Consider the following 24723-nt stretch of genomic DNA (forward strand, 5'->3'; position numbering starts at 1 on the left):
GAAAATATACTGGAGAGGGCAAGGAATAAAATTAGAGAAGACAAAAAAACATTGGAATACAAGGGACAAAAAATATTTTTTTACCCAGACATAAGTTTTGAGCTCCTAAAGAAGAGGAAGGAGTTTAATACAGCAAAATCGATCCTATGGAAAAAAGGTTATAAATTTATGTTAAGATATCCAGCTGCACTTAAAATATTTATCCCAGGGGAGCAAAACAGACTGTTTTCGGATCCAGAGAAAGCACGAGAATTTGCAGAACACCTGCAGGACAGAAGGAAAGATGAAGAGATGTAACAAGAACGAAGAACGACGACAAACTACATATAAAGATGTAAAAATAATGTATAAGTAAGAAATAAAGAAAGGAAAGAATAGGGAAGAAAGGAAGTAAGGGGGGAAAAAAAGAGGGTGAGCTTTGTTATATGTGAAGATAAAAGACTTTTCTGGGTGGGAGAGAATAACAGTCACTGCAAAATCAGTTGACGCTTGCGAGCGGATTTGAAATCCAAATGGAGAGGGGAGTTGAGGTTGCCCGGCAAGGGACAAGGGGCAACTCAGAGAGGGGGGGTGGACACTTGGGGTTAAGGGAATTTTAGATGTGGGAGTTGTTGAAGTATTTTATGTTTTAGAAGGGTTGTCATACATTGAGTTCAAAAAGGAAAAACTGAGAGATGAAAATGGGGAAAAGGGGGAAGGTGGTGGTGAGGAAGGGGAAATGAGGTCTAAACAGAATATGAGATGGCCATGTTGAACTATATGACTATAAATATTAATGGAATACAAAACTAAATTAAATGAAAAAGGCTATTAAATTTCTTGAAAAAATAAAAAATAGACATAGCATTTGTGCAGGAAATGCATCTAACTGAAGTGGAACATAATAAATTAAAGAGAGACTGGGTAGGGCACATTAGGGCAGCATCTTATAAGTCAAAAGCCAGAGATGTAGCTATATTAATTTAAAAAAATGTACCAATCAAAATAGAGGAGGAAATACTAGATCCAGCAGGGAGGTATGTAATGATAAAGTGTCAGATATATTCAGAATTCTGGAATTTGATCAATATATATGCACCTAATGAAGAGGATCAAAAGTTTATGCAAGATATTTTTTTGAAGATTGTAGATACGCAGGGGAATATATTGATAGGAGGGGATTTTAACCTTAATTTGGACACAAAGTTGGATAAAACTGGACAAAATACTAGCAAAAAGAATAAAGTGGTCAAATTTATGGTTAAATCAATGCAAGAAATGGAGGAGGCAGCACCCAAGGGAGAAGGAATACTCATATTATTTGAGTAGGCATAAACCATACTCAAGGATTGATATGTTTTTGCTGTCAGCCCATATTCAAGGGAGAGTTAGGAAAACTGAACATAAAACTAGATTGCTATCTGATCACTCACCCCTGTTATTAGCAATAGAACTGGAGGAAATCCCACCAAGAATATATAGATGGAGATTAAACTCCATGCTACTTAAAAGACAGGAAATTAGAGAATTTATTGAACGCCAAATTAAAATGTACTTTGAAATAAATACGGAATCAGTGAAAGACAAATTTATATTATGGGACGCAATGAAAACCTTCATTAGAGGGCAAATAATAAGTTATGTAACTAAGATGAAGAAGGACTATAATCAAGAAACAGAGCAGTTGGAAAGGGAAATAGTAAGTACAAAAAAAAAACTAGCAACAAGGGAAGATATAACAAAAAGTAGAGAATTGGTGATCAAAAAAATAAAATACGAAACATTACAAACGTATAAGGTGGAGAAGAACATAATGAAAATAAAACAAAAGTATTATGAGCTAGGAGAAAAAACTCACAAAATATTAGCCTGGCAACTTAAAACAGAACAAGCTAAAAGAACTGTATTGGCATCAAGAAAAAAGGACAAACAAATTACATATAATCCAATGGAGATTAGTGAGAACTTTAAGGAATTTTATGAACAATTGTACCAAACTGAGAATGAGGGGAAAGATTATAAAATAAGAGAGTTTTTAGCTAAAATTGAACTGCCGAAATTGTAAGAAGAGGAGCAAAACAAGCTGATAAAACCATTTGAAATAGAGGAAATAGAAATACAGGATATATTAAAAAAGCTGCTGTACAATAAAACGCCTGGAGAGGATGGATTTCCAATAGAATTCTATAATACATTTAAAAAGTTATTAATTCTTCCTCTCCTGGAAGTAATGAACCAGATAGAAGAAACACAAAACTTGCCAGATTCATGTAAGACAGCAATAATTACAGTAATACCAAAGACGGGAAAGGATCAACTAACCGCAGCATCATATAGACCAATATCTCTACTTAACTCAGATTATAAAATAATAGCAAAATTATTAGCAAACAGATTGCCCGACTGTGTACCAAAAATCGTAAAACAAGATCAAACTGGATTTATTAAAAGACAAACAGTGGATAATGTCTGTAAGTTTATTAATTTAATTCATACAGTTCAAGGAAATAAGATACCAACAGTGGCTGTTGCTTTAGGCGCAGAAAAAGCCTTTGAATGGGTAGAATGGAATTATTTATTCAAAGTACTACAGAGGTTCAACCTACCAGAAAAATATATTAATTGGTTAAAGCATTATATAAGGGACCATTGGCGAAGGTGACAGTAAATGGATATGTATTGAACCAATTTAAATTAAGTTGGTCAACTAGGCAGGGATGTCCACTATCTCCCTCACTGTTTGTTTTAGCAATAGAACCATTGGCAGAACTGATAAGAACAGAAAATAAAAGGGATAAAAATAAAGGAGGAGTTTAAAATCAATTTATTTGCAGATGACATCATATACTTAACAGAATCAGAAATATCAATAAAAGAACTACATAAGAAATTGAAGGAATATGGAGAAATATCGGGGTACAAGATCAACGCAAATAAAAGTGAAGCTATGCCAATGAGTAATGTAGATTATTCAGAATTTAAATAAGAATCACCATTTAAATGGCATACACAAGCAATCCGATACCTCGGTATTAGATTAGATAATAATTTAAGTCACCTATACAAATTAAATTATCAGCCATTAATGAAGAAATTACAAGATGACTTAGAACATTGGAAAGAATTGCCACTAACATTGATAGGGAGGGTAAATTGCATTAAAATGAATGTCTTCCCAAGGATACAATACCTATTTCAATCGTTATTAATTCCCTTAACAGAGAAATTCTTCAATGAACTAAAGAGAATAATAAGGAAATTCTTATGGAAAAGGGGGAAACTGAGGATAGCATTAGAAAAATTAACAGAATGGTACAAACAAGGTGGTTTGCAGTTACCAAACTTTAACAATTATTATAGAGCAGCACAATTAAGGTATTTATCAGATTTTTATCAGACAAGGAAAAAAACAGATTGGACTAAGATAGAGCTAGATAAAATAGGGGAGAAGGTACCAGAACATATACTTTATAAGAGGGATGAAAAGCTAGTGCATATAAAAGCAATATAAAAGCTCACCAGTACTGCATCGTTTACTCAATATATGAAATAAGATTCACTTAGAAAGGAAAAAAACAAATTACCAACTACCAAAATTATTACTGACGCAAAATCAACTAATCCCTTTCCTATCTTCTATGTTTCTATGTAATAGATAACCTTTCCTTTAGAGAATGGGAGAGAAAAGGAATTAAAAGAATAGAAAATTGTTTTTTGGGAAATAATTTATTAACAGTCGAACAAATTAAGTACAAATATGGAATAACTCATGGTACAATGTTTGCATACCATCAACTGAAAGCTTACTTAAAGGACAAATTGGAAAACAGACTGAGATTACCAGAAGGAAGCAGCTTTGAATATGTGATTACAGACACAACGATAATTAAAAGATTTATAACGAACATGTACATCAAGCTGAAAGAGAAGGAAAATGATGAAGTAAGCTATAAAGCCAGACAAAAGTGGGGAAAAGATTTAAACATAAAGATAAAAAATGAAAAAATGGGAAAAGTTATGCTACGGAACTATGAGAAATACAATAAACACAAGGTTACGCATGATACAATATAATTGGTTACACAGACTATATATCAAGCCCCAAAAGTTAAATAAATGGGACCCAACAGTATCAGATAGATGTTTTCGCTGAAGAAGGAAACAGCAACAGTACATGCAATTTGGGCATGTGAGAAAGTGGAAAAGTTTTGGGAAGATCTAAATCAGATATTAAATAAAATCACAAAAAGCAACATACCAAAAAATCCAGAGATCTTTCTTCTAAGTAAATAAGAAGAAAAGAATTAGGCCTCAAACTGGATGAAGCACAAAAAAGATTTATTATGATAGCCTTAGCTGTAGCAAAAAAATGTATAATGTCAACTTGGAAAACAGAAGAAAGCCTGTGAATACAGCAATGGTACATGGAAATGAAGAAATATATTCCATTGGAAAAAATAACATATAATTTAAAAAATAAAGTCACATTATTTGAACAAATTTGGGAACCATACATGGAACATAACAGAGAGGGCTTGCCTCGGACCTCCACCCCCTAAAATGATAGAATGATAAGAAGACAGAATGACTTGACCCAGTGTGTAAAAGTAGATGATACAATTTTCTTGTTTATTTTCATTGTGTGAAGACATTGTTTAATGGTTTTATTGTATTGTTGTCTCCGCTCCATCCTCAACATTCATTGGAGCGAGTACTCGAGATGGCAGAGGCCGACAGCATCGAGTCTACGCTGCTGAAGATCCAACTGCGCTGGGTAGGTCACGTCTCTAGAATGGAGGACCATCGCCTTCCCAAGATCGTGTTATATGGCGAGCTCTCCACTGGCCACCGTGACAGAGGTGCACCAAAGAGGTACAAAGACTGCCTAAAGAAATCTCTTGGTGCCTGCCACATTGACCACCGCCAGTGGGCTGATATCGCTTCAAACCATGCATCTTGGCGCCTCACAGTTCGGCGGGCAGCAACCGCCTTTGAAGAAGACCACAGAGCCCACCTCACTGACAAAAGACAAAGGAGGAAAAACCCAACACCCAACCCCAACCAACCAATTTTCCCCTGCAACCGCGTCTGCCTGTCCCGCATCAGACTTGTCAGCCACAAACGAGCCTGCAGCTGACATGGACATTTACCCCCTCCATAAATCTTCATCCGCGAAGCCAAGCCAAAGAAGAAAGAAAAAAGAAGATTGTATATCTTGAACGTTAAATGGATTTGGAGAGGATTGAGAAGGGGGGAGAGAAGGTAGGGGGAAAAAACGGGAGAAAATGCCACTGTGTATATTTAAGAGGGAAATGTTTGTATGTATTTTGATTGATATGATTCATAGTGTGAAAATTTTTTAAAATTTTTTTTTAAAAAACACTGTGGGCCCAAGTACCTGTACTGTGCTATGTCCTATGTTCTACTTTTGACCTGTCCCAATACATCCCAATACAATGTAACGTGCTGGGTGGCATGGCTAGCATACAGTTAGCTCAACACTATTGCTGCGCCAGTGACTCAGGTTCGAATCTGGTACTGTTTGTAGGGAGATTATACGTTCTTGGTATGTTTGAGAGAGTTCCACCCAGGTGCTCCGGTTTCCTCTCACCCTTCAAAAACATGGGGAATGTAGATTAATTGGAATATTTGAAACTCATGGGCTGAAGGAGCCTTTACGGTGCTGAATGTTTAAATTTAAATTTTAAAATTTGATTCTGTTAAATGTTATTTGAAAATACTTTTATAAAACATTGTGGAATATTTTTAGTCTCAGAATTGCCATTTAAATGCAAGTTATTGTTGTTCTGACCACAGAAAACAGACATTCAGAAAATTTAACTGGAATATTTTAATTGGTTACGAGTCTTAAAGGTTAATTTCCCAAGATAGGTAAATGGAGTTACAGTACAGGTCTATGGTTAAGCTTTATTTTTAATATTTGGGTTTTTTTTCTCAAAAGTATACATAAAAACTTTAATATCACAATATATTAAACAAACCAGTCCCTCCCCCTCACACAGATCAACACACCATCATTGTTTACATAGATAGAATACAATTGGGGAAATCATTTTTGGGTATGTATAATATCAGCATTTATATTCCTTTCGTTTACTGTATTTTGGCCCCAATGCAGTCCAGCTACGGCTAGCACATCTTTACAAAAGTGTCATATTTATTCTTTAAGTTTTTTTGTGATTTTTTTCCCCCATAGGTACACAGCTGTTCATTTCCACAGTCCATCATTTTTTCAGTAGTGGGGAGTTGGACTTTTTTGCTACCGCCAGTGCTATTTTTATAAATGAGATTTAATATTTATTCAATTTGCTGCTTATTTTCATAAAATTACCAAATAAATATAGCTCCAGGTCGCCTGTGAAGGCCACTCCTGTTATCCTGGTTAATTTTTGGTATCTTGCCAAAATGGCCTCACCTTTACGCAGGACCATGCAGCATGTAGAAAAATTCTTATTTCAGTCCCTCATCTGAAACACATCTCTGAAATTTTTGCTTTTGATCTATCTAACTTCTGTGGAGCAAGATATAAGTGGTGCAGAAAATGATACTGAACTAGTCCACATCTTGCATTTATAATTGATGTCATACTGTCCGTACACCAATCTGACCAGCTTCTTTCTGAGATTACTACACCCAAGACCAACTCCCATCTTTCCCTTGACCTCTGTAAACCTGGTTTTGCACTTTCACTTTGGACAGCATAATACATTTTTGTTATAAATTTGGGTGTATTCCCCATCCATACCGTTCATTCCATTTCACTAGTTTCAGGTGGGGTCAACATTGGTCCCCATCTTTCTCTTAGGAACAATCTTAACTGGAGAAAACAATAGAAGGTCCCATTGGCCATTTCATATTTATGTTTTAGTTGTTGAAAGGACATAAGAGTTCCTTCTGTATGATAGTCTTTAATACACCTTATTCCTTTGTCACACCATGAATTTAGTATTCTATTGGCAATGTTCATAGGCAATAACACACTTTTACAAAGTGAAGCCTTTATTGATATACCTTTTTTTTCCTGTTCATTCATTAATTTTGCTTTCCCCCCCCCACCCCTCCACCATTGAGTACATTTCCATTTGAAGACAGGGGGCCGTCTTCCACAAAGAAGGCTACGAGAAATCTTGCCTGTGCAGCTAAGAAGTATTTTTTTAAATCTGGAAATCTAAGTCCTCCCAGCCCGTAGCCCCATATTAGATTTTCCAGTGCAATTCTTGGTACCTTGCAATTCCATCGGAAATGTTTAATATGATTATTTAACAATTTAAAGAAATTTTTAGATAATAAAATAGGCAGCAATTGAAAATGATACTATAGTCTTGGTATTACTTTCATTTTGACACAATTAATATTTCCCATAAAAGTAATTGGCAAATCTCTCCATTTCTGCAGGCCCTTTTCTATCTTTCCCAAAAGAGGAACATAATTTAGTTTATACAGATTCTATAGATTATTGTCAGTTGCTATTCCAAGGTATTTCATTCCATCTTTCTTCCATTTAAATTTACTTCCTTTTTGATACCTTTTACATTCTAAATGTGTCAATGGCATTATCTCATTTTTGTCCATATTTATTTTATAGCCAGACACTCTTCCGTATTTTTCTAATATTCCTTGTAAATTTTCCAAAGGTTTAACTGGGTCTGATAGGTACAATAACACGTCATGGGCAAATAGACTAACTTTGAAGCCCTTTATATCTGGATCCCTTCTTGTAATCTCTACTAGTGGTTCAAACGCTAGTATAAAAAGCACTGGGGACAGGGGGCATCCCTGTCTATTTGATCTGCTCATGAGAAACACTGCTGACATCTGACTATTGGTTATTAGCTTGTGGTTTATGATAAAAAGTTTTTATCTGCTTATAATTATATAAGCACGGACACAGGCCATCTCAAATCTTCTAGTCTGCACCGAACCAAGTCCTCTCCTCTAGTCCCACCTACCTGTACCCTGCCCATAACCCTCCATTTCCCTCCCATCAATATACTTACCAATTTTTCCTTAAATGACAAAATTGACCCTGCCACCACTACTTCTCCTGGAAGCTCATTCTACACAGCCACCACTCTCTGAGTGAAGTTGTTCCCCCTCATGTTATTTCTAAACTTTTGTGCCTTAACTCATGACCTCTTGTTTCAATCTCTCCTACTCTCAACTCTATATATCCCCCTCATAATCTTAAATACCTCAAACAAATAAAGACCTAATTTGCTCAATCTTTCTTTGTAATCTAGATTCTGAAACCCAGGTAACATTTTCGTAACTCTTCTCTGCACTCTCTCTACCTTGTTGATATCCTTCCTAGAATTCAGTGACCAGAACTGCACACAGTACTCTACATTTGGCCTCACCAATGCCTTGAACAGTCTCATCATCACTTCCCAACTCCTGTATTCTGTGCTTTGATTTATAAAGGCCAACATACTAAAAGCCTTCTTCACCACCCTGTCCACATGCGATTCTACCTTCAGGGAATGATGCACCGTTATTCCTAGATCTTTCTGCTCCACTCCATTCCTCAATCCCCTCCCATTTACTATGTACGTCCTGTTCTGATATTCCTTCCAAAATGAAGAACCTCACACTTCTCAGCATTAAACTCCATCTGCCATCTTTCAGCCCACTCTTCTAAGCGTCCAAATCCCGCTGCAATCTTCATGATCCACAATTCCACCTATTTTAGTATCATCTGCATATTTACTAATCCAATTTACCACCTCATCATCCAGATCATTACTGTATATGACAAACAGCAAAGAATCCAATACAGATCCCTGAGGCACAGCGCTTGTTAATGGCCTCCAACCTGATAAAGAGTTATCCACTACGTCTCTCTGACATCTCCCTTCCAGTCACTGTTGAATCCATTTGACTATCTCAAAATTAATACCTAACAACTGAACCTTCCTAACCTTCCATGTGGAACTTTATCGAAGGCCTTACTGAAGTCCATATAGACAACATCCACTACTTTCCCTTCATCAATATTCCTAGTCATCTCTTCAAAAATTTCAACAAGATTGGTCAAACATGACCTTCCACTCACAAACCTGTGATAATTATTCCTGATCAGACCCTGTTTCTCTAGATACTTATATATATTATCTCTGAAAACATTTTCCATTAACTTACCTAACACAGACGTCAAACGTACAGGCCTATAATTGCTAGGCTTGCTCCTTGAACCCTTTTTAAACAAAGGAACCACATTAGCAAATATGCCAATCCTCCGACACTATCCCCATCTCCAATGACATTTGAAAAATCACTACCAGAGCCACTGCTATTTCCTCACTAACCTCTCAACTTCATGAAGAAAATCCCGTCGGGTCCGGGAGACATATCCACCTTTATATGCTTCAAAAGCTCCAGTACTTCCTCTTTCTTAATCACTACAGTCTCCATAATTTCCCTCTTTGCTTCCTTTACTCCCCACAATTCAATATCCTTCTCCTTAGTGAATACCAAAAAAACATCATTCAAGATCTTCCCCATCTCTTTCGTCTCCACTCTGATTCTCTAAATGTCCGCTCTGATTCTCTAAAGGACCAATTTTATCCCTCACTCTCATTTTGTTATTAACATATTTGTAGAAACCCTTTGGATTTATTTTCACCTTGCTTGCTATAGCCACCTCATACCTTCTTTTAGCTTTTCTAATTTCTTTCTTAAGGTTCTTTTAACATTCAATGTATTTACTGAACATCTTTTTTCCTTGTTTTTTATATTTATTGTAGGTCTCCCTCTTTTTTCAAACCAAGTTTCCAATATCCTTTGAAAACCATGGCTCTCTTAAACTTTTGACCCTACCTTTCAACCTAACAGGAACATAAAGATTTTGGACCCTCAAAATCTCACCTTTAAAAGACCTCCATTTCTCTACTACATCCTTCCCATAAAACAGATTGTCCCAATCGACTCCTTGTAAATCCTTTCGCATCTCCTTAAATCTAGCTTTTCCCTAATCAAAAACCTCAACCTTCGGTCCTGACCTATCCCTTTCCATAATTACATTGAAGATGTAATTACAGAGTTCTGTGTTGTGTATTCACCTATGTGTTGTGTGGTTTTATGTTAAAAAGTGACAGTTTGCCTTTGAGAGCCAAGGTGAAGGTGGACTGCAGAGAGTGGTAGACGGACTGAGCATGTGCAGAAAATGATCTAAAAATTTCTGGACTTGGATGACAAACCACCACTGGGTGGTGCTGTGGAGTGGAAGAAGGCCCAAAACATGAGTCATTGTCTGGAAGACAGTTTAGAATGTTGGGTATTTTAAAAGGGATGAACATTCCGATGGCAGCCAGAAGGATCCGGACCAAGTCATTGTTCCTCTCCCTGCAAGCAACACAAGACAACTTCAAATTTTGTGTTCTCTCTCTCTCTCTCTCAAAGATCTTTTAGCTTCAGTTTACCAAACAAACTGTATTTTGTTTACAATCTTTGCTTTAGTTGAGATTGAAGTTTTTTGAGTCTTATGTGTTTTGTGTCTGTTTTTTCTGTGGGCTGGTTGGAAATATAACTTAGACTTTAATTACATATGTTATATTTAGGCTGAGGAATTTATTAGTTTTACACTGTTATAGAAATTTGCATAGTAACCAGTGGGCATTGTTATAAAAGGGGGGATTTTGAATTAAAGTTTGAAGGTGAATTTTTGTTAATAAAAATAATTGTTCATCTTTATCCATGTGTGATATGCCTTCTTTGTGGTTGCTGGTTTGATCTTGTAACAAAGATAATGGCACTATGATGACTGGACCCGAAATGCTCCCCAACACATACCTCTCACCTGACTTATCTCATTCCCCAACAGTAGATCCAACACTGCCCCTTCTCTCGTTGGTACCTCTTGTTGTGCTGCAAAAAAACTATCCTGCACACATTTTACAAACTCCAACCCATCCAGCCCTTTCACAAAATGGGTTTCCCAATCTATGTTTGGAAACTTAAAATCTCTCACAATCACAACCCTGCGATCTCCTACAAATTTGCTCCTCATTCCCCATTAGTAACTATCCCTTTTCCATTACTCAATTCCATCCTCCCTGGATAAACCCTCTCATCTATCTTGCTGAAGTACCGCTGTAATAGTTTCTCTGCCAAATTTTTCCAGTGTTTTAAACAGAAAGGGCCATTCCGAATGGTTGAATACTTTCTCCACATCCAGGGAGAGTGCAATACTTGGATTCTGTTCAAATTTTGCCATATGTATTATATTAAATAACCTTCCTAGACTATTAGTGGAATGTCTTCCTTTAACAAATCCTACCTGGTCTGTAATCAGTTTTGGTAGATATTGAGGTCAATGGTTAAGCTTGAAAACCAAAACACCTTGGAGGGGCTGAAGGCTCCCTGTTTGTATGATGATGGACAATTGTGAAAAAGACAACCACATACCTATTCGAGGCCTTGGACGAAAGACCATCTCCAGTCCCTGTACCTCCACCGCACAGTTCTCTTGCAAGAGTGAAGACCAAGGGATAGAAACTGAAATTTTTTGGATAAATCCTTCAATCATTTCCACAGGTGCATCAAGGGATTCGAGGATTTCATTCAGGGACTGAAAGCATAGAAAAATATGCAAGTTCAACATCAGTTCTAGGAGCTCAATTGAATAGTTTTCCTGGCAAACCATTTTCTTTCCCATTCTGTGACAAATGGCATTTTAAATAATTCTTTGTCAATATCATCTGATGGAAGCAAAGTTATGTCTCACTAAAAGTTGTTCAGTACCGATTCTACCCATTTTATGAATGTTATGTTCAGTAGTAAGACAACTTGAGGGTGCAAATGACATTACTTAACAACCCCTTTATTACCCCAAATAAATCATCCAAAAAGAATCCATAAAGAGATAAACAGATTTTCCAATTAAATAAAAAATGTACAAAGTCAAAACACAGTATAGCCCTTATGTTGGGAACCCAAGCTTCTTCTGTGAAGAGTTGTACAGCACATAAACAGGCTCTTCTGCCCAACACTTCCATGCTCCCATGATGCCCATCTGCTCTATCCCCATACGCCTGCATCAGGCCATATCCCTCTGCTCCTTTCCTCAATGCCACTTAATCTGCTAAAAGCTAAGGTTGCAGCGAATCAATTCTCTCATGACAGGTTTTAATCTGCTATTTTGGTGGTGAATTAATACAATTATAATCAGAAACATGAATTAATATATTTATAAGTATTACATATAAGAGTTTGTTAGTAGAGATTTATGGTTGTATAAAACACTTGTAATAATTGGAAATTACCTCTAGAAAGTAATATACAAATCTAGCCTTTCAGACTAGAGTCAATTCTCATTAAAAAAAACATGCAAGTTGTTAACAGTTATTTTGGAAAATCTTTCAAGTCGAAAGTTTGCATGAATTCTGCTTAACAGTTAATCTATGCTTCAGTATAGATACAGGCTGCAATGCACAATGGCCAACTGTCTTCAGCTTGACGGAGCAGTTTTAGCCAAAGAATCTCTCTCACACACACACACACACACACACACACACACACACTCTATTCCTATTCAAATGCTACCTGCCATGAGGTCACCTTAAAACATCGAGGGAACATGTCACAATTCCCTGAAAGTGATGACTCAGATGGAAAAGGTAATGAAGGCTGTGTTTAGCACACTGACCTTCATTGAGTGGGATATTAAGTTTAAGAGTTGGGACCTCATGATTCAGCTGTATGAAGTCAACATTAGACCAAATGGGATAGTGAGTGCAATTCTAGTCATCCAGCTGTAGGAAGGACATCAAAAATTTGGAAGAGGGAATTCACCAGGATGTTGCTGGGATTGCTATTCCATACAGCAAAGAGGGCTGAAGGATAATCTTATAGCGGGGAATTTGGGAGCACCACTGTAAGTGTAGCAGTTAGCACAACACTGCTACGGCTGCCAGCAACCCACATTGTGGGTTTTCTCCCACCCTTCAAAACGTATGAGAGTTGTAGGCCAATTGGTTGACCTTGAGTGGCATGGGCTCATGGGACAGAAGGGCCTGTTACTGTGCTGTATGTCTAAATTTAAATGGATATAATAAATGCTCAAAATCCTTTCCCAGGGTACATGAAGCTAGAACTGGAGCTTATAAATTTATGGTGAGATGGGAAAGATGTAGGCATGGGACCTGAGAGGTAACATTTTCACTTAGAGGGTGGTCCATATCTTGAATGATTTGCTAGTGGAGACTGTAAAGTGGGAACCATCACAACATTCAAAAGACATTTGGATAGATTTATGGGTAAGGGAGGCTTGGAAGAATATGGACCAAATGCAGGCAAATGGGATTAGTCCAGAATGCCAACTTGAGTGGGCTGAAGGGTCTGTTCTGTGCTGTATGACTTATCTAAAAATTAAAAAATTCATGTATCCTCTGACATATCATCATCCATCCTGATCCCTCCACCAAATCATTTATCAGTTGTCCAAAGACTTGACCAATAATCATTCCTGAAGAGAGAATTTTCCTCCAACTTATTAAAAAACTTTTTCAGTATGTAGGCATTACCAGCAAGCCGTCCCCCATTTATTACTCATCCCCCAATTTCCCTTGCTCTATTGAAGGGGAACTGTGGCAGTTCATCCCATGAAGGCAATTCCAAAACATTGTTGGGTTGGGAGTTGGAGGATCTCAACTCTGTAAGAATGGAGGAATTTTGATTCATTTCCAAGTCGGGATGGTGCACAGATTGGAGCAGAACCTGCCTGTGCTGATTCCAAGCATCTGCTGCTTTGATCTCATGGTGGAAAAGGCTGCAGGCTTGGGAATTCAAGAAGGCTGTTTTCAGGTTCCATCGCACACCCTTTCCCCTACCCTCTGATACCATTCCTCTCCTGGTAACTAATGAGACAGAAGGTATTTGATCCAGAGAAGAACATGATATTTATATCACCACAAAGAACAACTATTTTTATATTGAAATCATGCCCCTTCCTCAGTTTATCTGGCACTGAAATCCTCCTTCAATGCCTTTTCATCCCTGGATACAATGATCTGGCTAGTCTCTGTAATTCATCTTTCTGCAAACCTGAAAATAACCAGAACTCTGTCTGCATCCTAATCCCCATTCAGCCAGCATTCCTATGCTTGGGGATCTACATCCTTATTTTGAAATGCCTCCATGGTTTTGTCCCTCATCATCTCTTCCAGTCCAATAATTGAGCTCCTCCTTTTCCTCGGCACATCACCTCATTTTCCATCTGGGGACCCTCCAGCTGGCTGGCATTGACTCTTAGGTTCTATTAAATCAAACCCTCCCCCCCCCCATCTATCCCTACATGTCTCCTTTCCTCTAGCTTTCTCTCTCTCTTTCCTTTTCCCTGTCTCCTGTCCTCCAGTTCTGCATTCACAGAGCCATCCCCTGCCCTAATCAATTCTTGCCTTTCCTCTCCTGTCCTCCTATCCATGGCAATTAATACCAATTGTCTATGCTCCTCCCCCTGCCCTTTTCTTCTCGCCAACCTTTTAATTCAAACGCCTGCCTGGTTTTTACTCAAACCTTGAAGGGCTCAGGCCCAAAATGTCAGTTATTTTACTTTACCTCTTAGGGACGCTGCAAGACCAGCTGAGTTCCTCCAGCATTTCTGTGTTTTTACTACAATCATAACTTCTGCAGACTTTCATGTTTCACTCCTCCTATTCGGTCTTCTTGAATTTAATCACACTATCATTGAAGACCATGTCTCTGGAATGACTGAAGATGCTTCTTAAATTCTACCTCTTTGACTAAGCTTTGAGTCATCTGTCCTAATATCTCGTGTAGTTGTAGTTTAGAATCAATCCTCAGTCTTTGATTGAAAGACTCATCCCAACCCAGTCACAATCTTTCTGCACTTCATTCCTCCTTGCTCCCCTCTTAAGGAAATAGTACAGATCACACACTACAAGATGCAAGGACAATTTTTTTCCTGCCGTTATTAGTCTACTGAATGAACCTCAAAAAAAGTAAAATTATGTTGTCTTTGCTCTGTACCAACTGATCTCGCTGTAATTCCACCTTTTTGTGTTTCTTGCACTAGGCACGAGATGGCCAATAGTCTGCTTGCAAAACAACCTCCATCACCTCATATTGGTACATGTGACAATGAACTTGAACTCGATGTACAGAGAATCCATAAGTCCCTGAAAAATCTCCTTGTCTGTACTTTAGCTGGTAAAGGATGCATGATTCATGCTGCCTTCATTGAGTAGAAGAGTAAGGAAGTCAAAGACAGGTGGAAGGGCTGAAAGTGAGGAGGAAACGGAGAGGCCTCAGAAAGATGGACAGATTAGGAGAATGGGCAAAGTGGCAAATGAAATACAATGTTGGAAAGTGTACAGTCATGCAATTTAGTAGAAAGAATAAAAGGGGATTTGGATTGGGAGAAAATTCAAAATCCACAGATGCAAAGTGATGGGAGTCCTCGTGCAGGAGATCCTAAAGGATAACCTTCAGGCTGAGTTAGTGGTGAAGACAAATACAATGTTGGCATTCATATCAATAGGAATACATTGAAAGAGTATAAACAAATGGGGCTCAGTACCAAGGGGAACTTGCATGTCTGATCGAGATGTTTAATCAGTGGTTTTCAAACTTTTTCCTTTCCACTCACATACCACTTTAAGTAATCCTTAACTAATCACTGAGCACCTATAGCATAGGGATTACTTAAAGTTTGCGAAATGTTTGTTAACTGAAGGAAATGTCTACTTTACCAGTCATGTCAAGCAATGCTTTGACAAAGTACTTCAGTTGTTGAAGCCAAATAGTTCTTTCTGACATAAATGGTTAATTTAATTGCTGTTTGTGAAACTTTTCTGTACAAACTGGCCTTTATAGTCATGGAAACACAGTTGTGCACCATGGGAATAGAGCTTTCAGCCCAACACACTGATGCTGGCCATCATGGATGTACTAATTCCACTTGCTCACTTTAACTACATCTCCCTCTTTGCCCTGTTCATTCAAGTTCCTGTCCTGATGCACTTTAAATGTTGTCATTATTCCTTCCTCCACCTCCTCTGGCAGCTCATTTCCAGATTGTACAACAGTAACTCTTACAAATTACTTCAGTGGTTATAAAGCAGGTCCTGATTATGTTGTAGCTACCAAAGATTTGACAGAATTGCAAATGTTCACTGTATCATTGCTACATTTCATTAACTTGTGCAGTAATTTGTTGCAAGATACAAACTCATCTGTACAACACCCTGCCAACACTCTGCACTTCATATCACAGGAATAAAACAGGAAAGTCTGCGGATACAATGGTTAAAGTAAAAACACGATGCTGGAGAAACTCAACAGGTCAAACAATGCACTTTATGGAGCAAAGATAAAGATACATCATCAACATTTCAGACTTGAGTCCTTCATCAAGGTATGAGCACCTGGCTACATTTTGTTCATACCTTGATGAAGGGCTCAAGCCTGAAATGTTGATGATGTATTTTTATCTTTGCTCTACAAAGTGCACTGTTTGACCTGTTGAATTCCTCCAGCGTTGTGCCTTGACTCCATCAATTAGTTTGTACTGGGTAAGATTTGCTACCTCTCTACCAATTATTTATGTTGCTACATGCAGAGCAAGTCAAACGCCTACCGATTTATCCAGAGGCACCTGTGCAAGGGAGCCAGTGCCCTGATAGAGGTCCACACTCAGCTGCTCCAGGCTCAACTTCTCCTCCAGGAAGTGGTCCAGGTATCGGTGGAGAAGGTACCTGCATGCCCGCTTCTTTATTGACTCGGAGAACGGCCAAGGCATCTTGACTTTGACCCATACACAACAATGGATGCCCTGTCAGAATGACCCTAATCCCAGTAAAATAAAACCCCCAGACCTGATGGAAGACTTTTCACTCTCTCCCTCTTTCCTCCTCCACTTCACTACAACAAAGTTGTTAAATAAACATGCATTTTTTTCTTATTTTCAGTGCCACAAAATTCCCTGAGCTTCAACTCGTGTTGCTGCACACAAGTCTATTTAGTCTGATTCCCCTGTTCACCCTCTAACCCACTTGTCCCTGCTGACTTGCCCAGCCTGTGCCAAGGGCCTTTCCCCTCAGTATTTATGATTCCCTTTGTCGTTTCCCTTCCTGAATCATCACCCTTGTCTCCAGATTCAACGTTGTTTTGAGCCAAGACTTTCCCCACAGAAATCACCAGCCTTCCTTCAGCACCTCGATAATTACCTCACCAGTCCTTTTACCTCACCTTCCTCGATATTTACCTCACCCCTTGATATTTACCTCAACCCCCCGATATTTACCTCATCCCCTCGCTATTTACCTCACCCCCCCGATATGTACCTCACCCCTCGCTATTTACCTCACCCCCCCGATATGTACCTCACCCCTCGATATTTACCTCACCCCTCGCTATTTACCTCACCCCTCGCTATTTACCTCACCCCTCGCTATTTACCTCACCCCCCCGATATGTAACTCACCCCCCGAATTTACCTCACCCCCCCGATATGTAACTCACCCCCCGATATTTACCTCACCCCTCGCTATTTACCTCACCCCTCGCTATTTACCTCACCCCCCCGATATGTAACTCACCCCTCGATATTTACCTCACCCCCCCTTGATTTACCTCACCCCCTCGATATTTACCTCACCCCCTCGATATTTACCTCACCCCCTCGATATTTACCTCACCCCCCCGATATTTATCTCACTCCCCACCAATATTTACCTCACCCCCCTCGATATTTACCTCACCCCCTCGATATTTACCTCACCCCCTCGATATTTACCTCACCCCCTCGATATTTACCTCACCCCCTCGATATTTACCTCACCCCTCGATATTTACCTCACCCCCCGATATTTACCTCACCCCCTCGATATTTACCTCACCCCCCCGATATTTACCTCACCCCCCTCGATATTTACCTCACCCCCCTCGATATTTACCTCACCCCCCCGATATTTACCTCACCCCCCCAATATTTACCTCACCCCCCCCAATATTTACCTCACCCCCCTCGATATTTACCTCACCCCCTCGATATTTACCTCACCCCCCCTCGATATTTACCTCACCCCCCTCGATATTTACCTCACCCCCTCGATATTTACCTCACCCCCCCGATATTTACCTCACCCCCCTCGATATTTACCTCACCCCCTCGATATTTACCTCACCCCCCCGATATTTACCTCACCCCCCTCGATATTTACCTCACCCCCCCCGATATTTACCTCACCCCCCTCGATATTTACCTCACCCCCCCTCGATATTTACCTCACCCCCCTCGATATTTACCTCACCCCCCTCGATATTTACCTCACCCCCTCGATATTTACCTCACCCCCCCTCGATATTTACCTCACCCCCCTCGATATTTACCTCACCCCCCTCGATATTTACCTCACCCCCCCGATATTTACCTCACCCCCCTCGATATTTACCTCACCCCCTCGATATTTACCTCACCCCCCCGATATTTACCTCACCCCCCTCGATATTTACCTCACCCCCCCAATATTTACCTCACCCCCCTCGATATTTACCTCATCCCCCCTCGATATTTACCTCACCCCCCTCGATATTTACCTCACCCCCCTCGATATTTACCTCACCCCCTCGATATTTACCTCACCCCCCCTCGATATTTACCTCACCCCCCTCGATATTTACCTCACCCCCTCGATATTTACCTCACCCCCCCGATATTTACCTCACCCCCCTCGATATTTACCTCACCCCCTCGATATTTACCTCACCCCCCCCGATATTTACCTCACCCCCTCGATATTTACCTCACCCCCCCAATATTTACCTCACCCCCTCGATATTTACCTCACCCCCCCGATATTTACCTCACCCCCTCGATATTTACCTCACCCCCCCAATATTTACCTCACCCCCCCGATATTTACCTCACCCCCCCGATATTTACCTCACCCCCCCTAGATATTTACCTCACCCCCTCGATATTTACCTCACCCCTCGATATTTACCTCACCCCCTCGATATTTACCTCACCCCCCCTCGATATTTACCTCACCCCCCCAATATTTACCTCACCCCCCCCAATATTTACCTCACCCCCCGATATTTTACCTCACTCCCTCTACATTTACCTCCCCAACCTCTCCCTGTCTGCACACCCAAGCTACTCCGTGGCGCTGCCCAGCAGCCCTCACAGTTCCTGTCAACACTGGCCGGAGGCCCCACAGACACGACAGGCGGCCATCAGCGCCAGGCCAGGCCAGGCCTCAGTCTCTGTTGACACCGCGATCCCACCACCTGAGCCCGGCTCCGGCGCTGACGTTGCGTGACGTCATCGCGTTGACAGCCCGGCAGACGGGCTGCCTGTCATAAAGATGGCGGGCGAGCGCGGAGCTGGATGTCGGGGGAGAGGCGCTGCTGGATGCTGAAGCCTCCTGTAAACGTGAGTGGTATGGGGGTCGCCTGTTCCCTCCGGGGACCGTTCGGTAACGGGCCGGGCTTTCCCGACCTGAGAAATATCACCCAATTATTAGGTTGTTGCTGAATAAACCGTAGGGTCACGCCGACCGCCTGGCCTAGTGGGGCCGGGGCCGCCACCCTCAGTCCCATGGAGGGGCGAGAGAGCGGGAACTGTTCTGTTTGGGATGGGGAGGGGAGGAGGAAGAGAGGGGGCGGCTGGGGGGGGGAGGAGGAGGAGAGGGGTCGGCTGGGGGGGGGAGGAGGAGGAGAGGGGGCGGCTGGGGGAGGAGGAGGAGAGGGGGCGGCTGGGGGGGGAGGAGGAGGAGGAGAGGTGGCGGCTGGGGGGGAGGAGGAGGAGGAGGAGAGGTGGCGGCTGGGGGGAGGAGGAAGAGAGGGGGCGGCTGGGGGGGAGGAGGAGGAGAGGGGGCGGCTGGGGGGCAGGAGGAGGAGAGGGGGCGGCTGGGGGGGGAGGAGGAGAAGGGGCGGCTGGGGGGTGGGAGGAGGAGGAGAGGGGGCGGCTGGGGGGGGGAGGAGGAGGAGAGGGGGCGGCTGGGGGGGAGGAGGAGGAGGAGAGGTGGCGGCTGGGGGGGAGGAGGAGGAGGAGGAGAGGTGGCGGCTGGGGGGGAGGAGGAGGAGGAGGAGAGGTGGCGGCTGGGGGGGAGGAGGAGGAGGAGGAGAGGTGGCGGCTGGGGGGGAGGAGGAGGAGAGGGGGCGGCTGGGGGGAGGAGGAGGAGAGGGGGCGGCTGGGGGGGGAGGAGGAGGAGAGGGGGCGGCTGGGGGGGGAGGAGGAGGAGAGGGGGCGGCTGGGGGGAGGAGGAGGAGAGGGGGCGGTGGGGGGGTGGAGGAGGAGGAGAGGGGGCGGCTGGGGGGGTGGAGGAGGAGAGGGGGCGGCTGGGGGGGGAGGAGGAGGAGAGGGGGCGGCTGGGGGGGGAGGAGGAGGAGAGGGGGCGGCTGGGGGGGGAGGAGGAGGAGAGGGGGCGGCTGGGGGGGAGGAGGAGGAGAGGGGGCGGCTGGGGGGGAGGAGGAGGAGAGGGGGCGGCTGGGGGGGGGGTGGAGGAGGAGGAGGAGAGGGGGCGGCTGGGGGGGGTGGAGGAGGAGGTGGAGAGGGGGCGGCTGGGGGGAGGAGGAGGAGAGGGGGCGGCTGGGGGGAGGAGGAGGAGAGGGGGCGGCTGGGGGGGGAGGAGGAGGAGAGGGGGCGGCTGGGGGGGTAGGAGGAGGAGAGGGGGCGGCTGGGGGGAGGAGGAGGAGAGGGGGCGGTGGGGGGGTGGAGGAGGAGGAGAGGGGGCGGCTGGGGGGGTAGAGAGGGGGCGGCTGGGGGGGTGGAGGAGGAGAGGGGGCGGCTGGGGGGGGAGGAGGAGGAGAGGGGGCGGCTGGGGGGGGAGGAGGAGGAGAGGGGGCGGCTGGGGGGGGAGGAGGAGGAGAGGGGGCGGCTGGGGGGGAGGAGGAGGAGAGGGGGCGGCTGGGGGGGGTGGAGGAGGAGGTGGAGAGGGGGCGGCTGGGGGGGGTGGAGGAGGAGGAGGAGAGGGGGCGGCTGGGGGGGGTGGAGGAGGAGGAGGAGAGGGGGCGGCTGGGGGGGGTGGAGGAGGAGGAGGAGAGGGGGCGGCTGGGGGGGGTGGAGGAGGAGGAGGAGAGGGGGCGGCTGGGGGGGGTGGAGGAGGAGGAGGAGAGGGGGCGGCTGGGGGGGTGGAGGAGGAGAGGGGGCGGCTGGGGGGGGAGGAGGAGGAGAGGGGGCGGCTGGGGGGGGAGGAGGAGGAGAGGGGGCGCCTGGGGGGGAGGAGGAGGAGAGGGGGCGGCTGGGGGGGGAGGAGGAGGAGAGGGGGCGGCTGGGGGGGAGGAGGAGGAGAGGGGGCGGCTGGGGGGGAGGAGGAGGAGAGGGGGCGGCTGGGGGGGAGGAGGAGGAGAGGGGGCGGCTGGGGGGGTGGAGGAGGAGGAGAGGGGGCGGCTGGGGGGGTGGAGGAGGAGGAGGAGAGGGTCGGCTGGGGGGGTTGAGGAGGAGGAGAGGGGGCGGCTGTGGGAGGAGAGGGGGCGGCTGGGGGGAGGAGGAGGAGGAGAGGGGGCGGCTGGGGGGGAGGAGGAGGAGGAGAGGGGGCGGCTGGGGGGGGAGGAGGAGGATGAGAGGGGGCGGCTGGGGGGGAGGAGGAGGATGAGAGGGGGCGGCTGGGGGGGAGGAGGAGGAGGAGAGGGGGCGGCTGGGGGGGAGGAGGAGGAGGAGAGGGGGCGGCTGTGGGGGTGGAGGAGAGGGGGCGGCTGGGGGGGTGGAGGAGGAGGAGGAGAGGGGGCGGCTGGGGGGGAGGAGGAGGAGAGGGGGCGGCTGGGGGGGAGGAGGAGGAGAGGGGGCGGCTGGGGAGGGAGGAGGAGGAGAGGGGGCGGCTGGGGAGGGAGGAGGAGGAGAGGGGGCGGCTGGGGAGGGAGGAGGAAGAGAGGGGGCGGCTGGGGGGGAGGAGGAGGAGAGGGGGCGGCTGGGGGGAAGGAGGAGGAGGAGAGGGGGCGGCTGGGGGGGCAGGAGGAGGAGAGGGGGCGGCTGGGGGGAGGAGGAGGGGGGCGGCTGGGGGGGGAGGAGGAGGAGGAGAGGGGGCGGCTGGGGGGGAGGAGGAGGAGAGGGGGCGGCTGGGGGGGAGAAGGAGGAGAGGGGGCGGCTGGGGGGGAGAAGGAGGAGAGGGGGCGGCTGGGGGGGAGAAGGAGGAGAGGGGGCGGCTGGGGGGGGAGGAGGAGGAGAGGGGGCGGCTGGGGGGGGAGGAGGAGGAGAGGGGGCGGCTGGGGGGGGAGGAGGAGGAGAGGGGGCGGCTGGGGGGGGAGGAGGAGGAGAGGGGGCGGCTGGGGGGGGAGGAGGAGGAGAGGGGGCGGCTGGGGGGGGAGGAGGAGGAGAGGGGGCGGCTGGGGGGGGGAGGAGGAGGAGAGGGGGCGGCTGGGGGGTGGAGGAGGAGGAGAGGGGGCGGCTGGGGGGGTGGAGGAGGAGGAGGAGAGGGGGCGGCTGGGGGGGTTGAGGAGGAGGAGAGGGGGCGGCTGGGGGGGTTGAGGAGGAGGAGAGGGGGCGGCTGTGGGAGGAGAGGGGGCGGCTGGGGGGGGAGGAGGAGGAGGAAAGGGGGCGGCTGAGGGGGGAGGAGGAGGAGGAGAGGGGGCGGCTGAGGGGGGAGGAGGAGGAGGAGAGGGGGCGGCTGGGGGGGAGGAGGAGGAGGAGAGGGGGCGGCTGGGGGGGAGGAGGAGGAGGAGGAGAGGGGGCGGCTGTGGGGGTGGAGGAGAGGGGGCGGCTGGGGGGGTGGAGGAGGAGGAGAGGGGGCGGCTGGGGGGGTGGAGGAGGAGGAGAGGGGGCGACTGGGGGGGTGGAGGAGGAGGAGAGGGGGCGGCTGGGGGGGTGGAGGAGGAGGAGAGGGGGCGGCTGGGGGGGTGGAGGAGGAGAGGGGGCGGCTGGGGGGGGTGGAGGAGGAGGAGAGGGGGCGGCTGGGTGGTGGAGGAGAGGGGGCGGCTGTGGGGGTGGAGGAAGAGGAGGAGAGGGGGCGGCTGTGGGGGTGGAGGAAGAGGAGGAGAGGGGGCGGCTGGGGAGGAGGAGGAGGAGAGGGGGCGGCTGGGGGGTGGAGGAGGAGAGGGGGCGGCTGGGGGGTGGAGGAGGAGAGGGGGCGGCTGGGGGGTGGAGGAGGAGAGGGGGCGGCTGGGGGGTGGAGGAGGAGAGGGGGCGGCTGGGGCGGTGGAGGAGAGGGGGCGGCTGGGGGGGGAGGAGGAGTGGGGGAACAAGAGGGATGAAAATGGGTCGGGTCAGTGGTGGGGTGTTGGTGTTGAAAGGCGGGGATTAAGGGGAGAGGGAATGTTGAAAGTGGGTGAAGGGAGGAGAGTTGGGTGTCGGAGGGGGAGGACAGAGGGAAGGGAGTTGCCAGATGTCAGAGTTGGAGCTTTTCTTTTTGGAGTGAGGCAGGATGAGGTTATAATGGAGGTTATAAGATTTTAAGAAGTTGGCACTCTCACCTTATTGCCAAGGTGACGTTTGAATAAGGCCAAGGGGTGGGGTTTCATGAGAATAGATCAGCTCATGATGGAACAACATTGGACTTAATAGGTCAAATGGCCTACTTCTGTATATTGCAATCTTGTGGTCTTGTAATGAGTGAAGCACAATTTGGAAAGGAAAGAGCTGGTTTGCAAACCTGAGTTTGATTCTGCCAAATGCAAGCACTTTGACATTTGTATTTGAATCCACCAACTGAATGAGTTCAAATATGCTTGAAAGTGTTGGAATTGATTTCTTGCCCCATACTTGCCTTTTGATGGAACAAATGGTCTACATTAATAGCAATAAAACTTGCCAAGATGATCCAGAGTTGATTATTGTCATTGGGACGGGAGCAGAGAACTGTTTTGAGAATAATGGATTGGTTTCCATGCAAGTACAGTTTATATGAAATAAAAAACTAGTATCCAGCACCTATGGGGATTGATAGATGCCGGATTGCTTGAGATAGCGTCATGTGTTATTGGCTTGTGCCATCAATTTTAATCCTTCCTGTGTGGGTTTTTTGCGGCAGTTGTTTGAGGCTGCTGGTTGCTTGAATCCTGGATAATGGGGATTTGACTGTAATAATTAGCCAGTTTGTTTTTTGAAATAATTGTGCATCGCACTTTTATTTGGATTTGCAGTCTTATCACGAGGAACAAAGTTAACATCCTGGAAAAAGTACGATTTCCCCACGTGTTGACTGTTCAAGTAAGTTTGAAGATTGGGAAGAGGCAGGCGTGAAGGATATGAGAGAGGAAGCTGAGGCAGTGATCCATGATGTCAGCTTTGCTGTCAACCACATGGCTGTCTCAACAATGCTTCCAGTCAGAGAAGATGTTGTCTTCATCAATGTAGAAACACTAGAAAGAAACCGGTACTGCCTTGAGCTGACTGAAGCAGGACTCCGGGTGAGAGCACTAATTCCAGATCACAATTCAATAGCCTTCATCTGAGCAAAGATAAATTTACAAATGCTTTATCTTATTGAAGATGTACATGGAATCAATCTGTTATTTAGATGAGATTTCTCAAGTCAAAGACTATAGAAATAATCCTTAAAAGTATGGTTTTGGGGTCAATTTATTATTGAGGAGTTTGGCAATAGGTTAATTCAAGGTTCCTTTTATTGTCTTGTAATACATTAAAAATGTCATGTATATGTCATGTCATCAGGCAAACAAAGCACCCCTTGCAGTAAGGGACAAAGAAGCAAAAGTCTCTTCAGTTTCCAGCGCTTGCGCAGCCTCTGTAGCAGCACAGACTCCTGTTCAATTGTTCGCCAACCTGAGCTCCAGATCCAAATCTCCAACACAATGAAGGTTTTG

The 24723-nt window shown here is 45.5% G+C and overlaps 2 protein-coding genes across 21 annotated transcripts in view; one reads left to right on the forward strand and one right to left on the reverse strand.

Annotated features, from left to right (window-relative positions):
• Positions 1-19287, reverse strand: part of LOC138753182 (autophagy-related protein 2 homolog B-like) — a 245827-nt gene extending 226540 nt beyond the window's left edge. For 10 of the 16 annotated variants that reach the window (XM_069915821.1, XM_069915827.1, XM_069915825.1 and 7 more), the window contains exons 1-3: positions 19086-19286; positions 16595-16761; positions 11404-11566 (exon numbers count right to left, since the gene is read on the reverse strand). In XM_069915821.1, the coding sequence (XP_069771922.1) occupies positions 11404-11566; positions 16595-16756 (325 nt within the window). In that variant the 5' untranslated portion in view covers positions 16757-16761; positions 19086-19286. Of the gene's footprint in view, positions 1-11403; positions 11567-16594; positions 16762-19085 lie in introns of all 16 variants that reach the window. The other 6 variants (XM_069915828.1, XM_069915832.1, XM_069915831.1 and 3 more) reach the window with 3 other exon arrangements.
• The window catches only part of gskip (gsk3b interacting protein), a 34470-nt gene continuing 29034 nt past the window's right edge, over positions 19288-24723 (forward strand). For all 5 annotated transcript variants that reach the window (XR_011351026.1, XR_011351023.1, XR_011351025.1 and 2 more), the window contains exons 1-2: positions 19288-19396; positions 24040-24306. Coding sequence is in view for 1 of the 5 variants with exons in the window: in XM_069915839.1 (XP_069771940.1) it covers positions 24145-24306 (162 nt within the window). In the remaining 4 variants the exon portion in view is untranslated. The remainder of the gene's footprint in view (positions 19397-24039; positions 24307-24723) is intronic.

Source organism: Narcine bancroftii, chromosome 2 (assembly GCF_036971445.1).
Source record: "Narcine bancroftii isolate sNarBan1 chromosome 2, sNarBan1.hap1, whole genome shotgun sequence".
NCBI lineage: Eukaryota > Metazoa > Chordata > Chondrichthyes > Torpediniformes > Narcinidae > Narcine > Narcine bancroftii.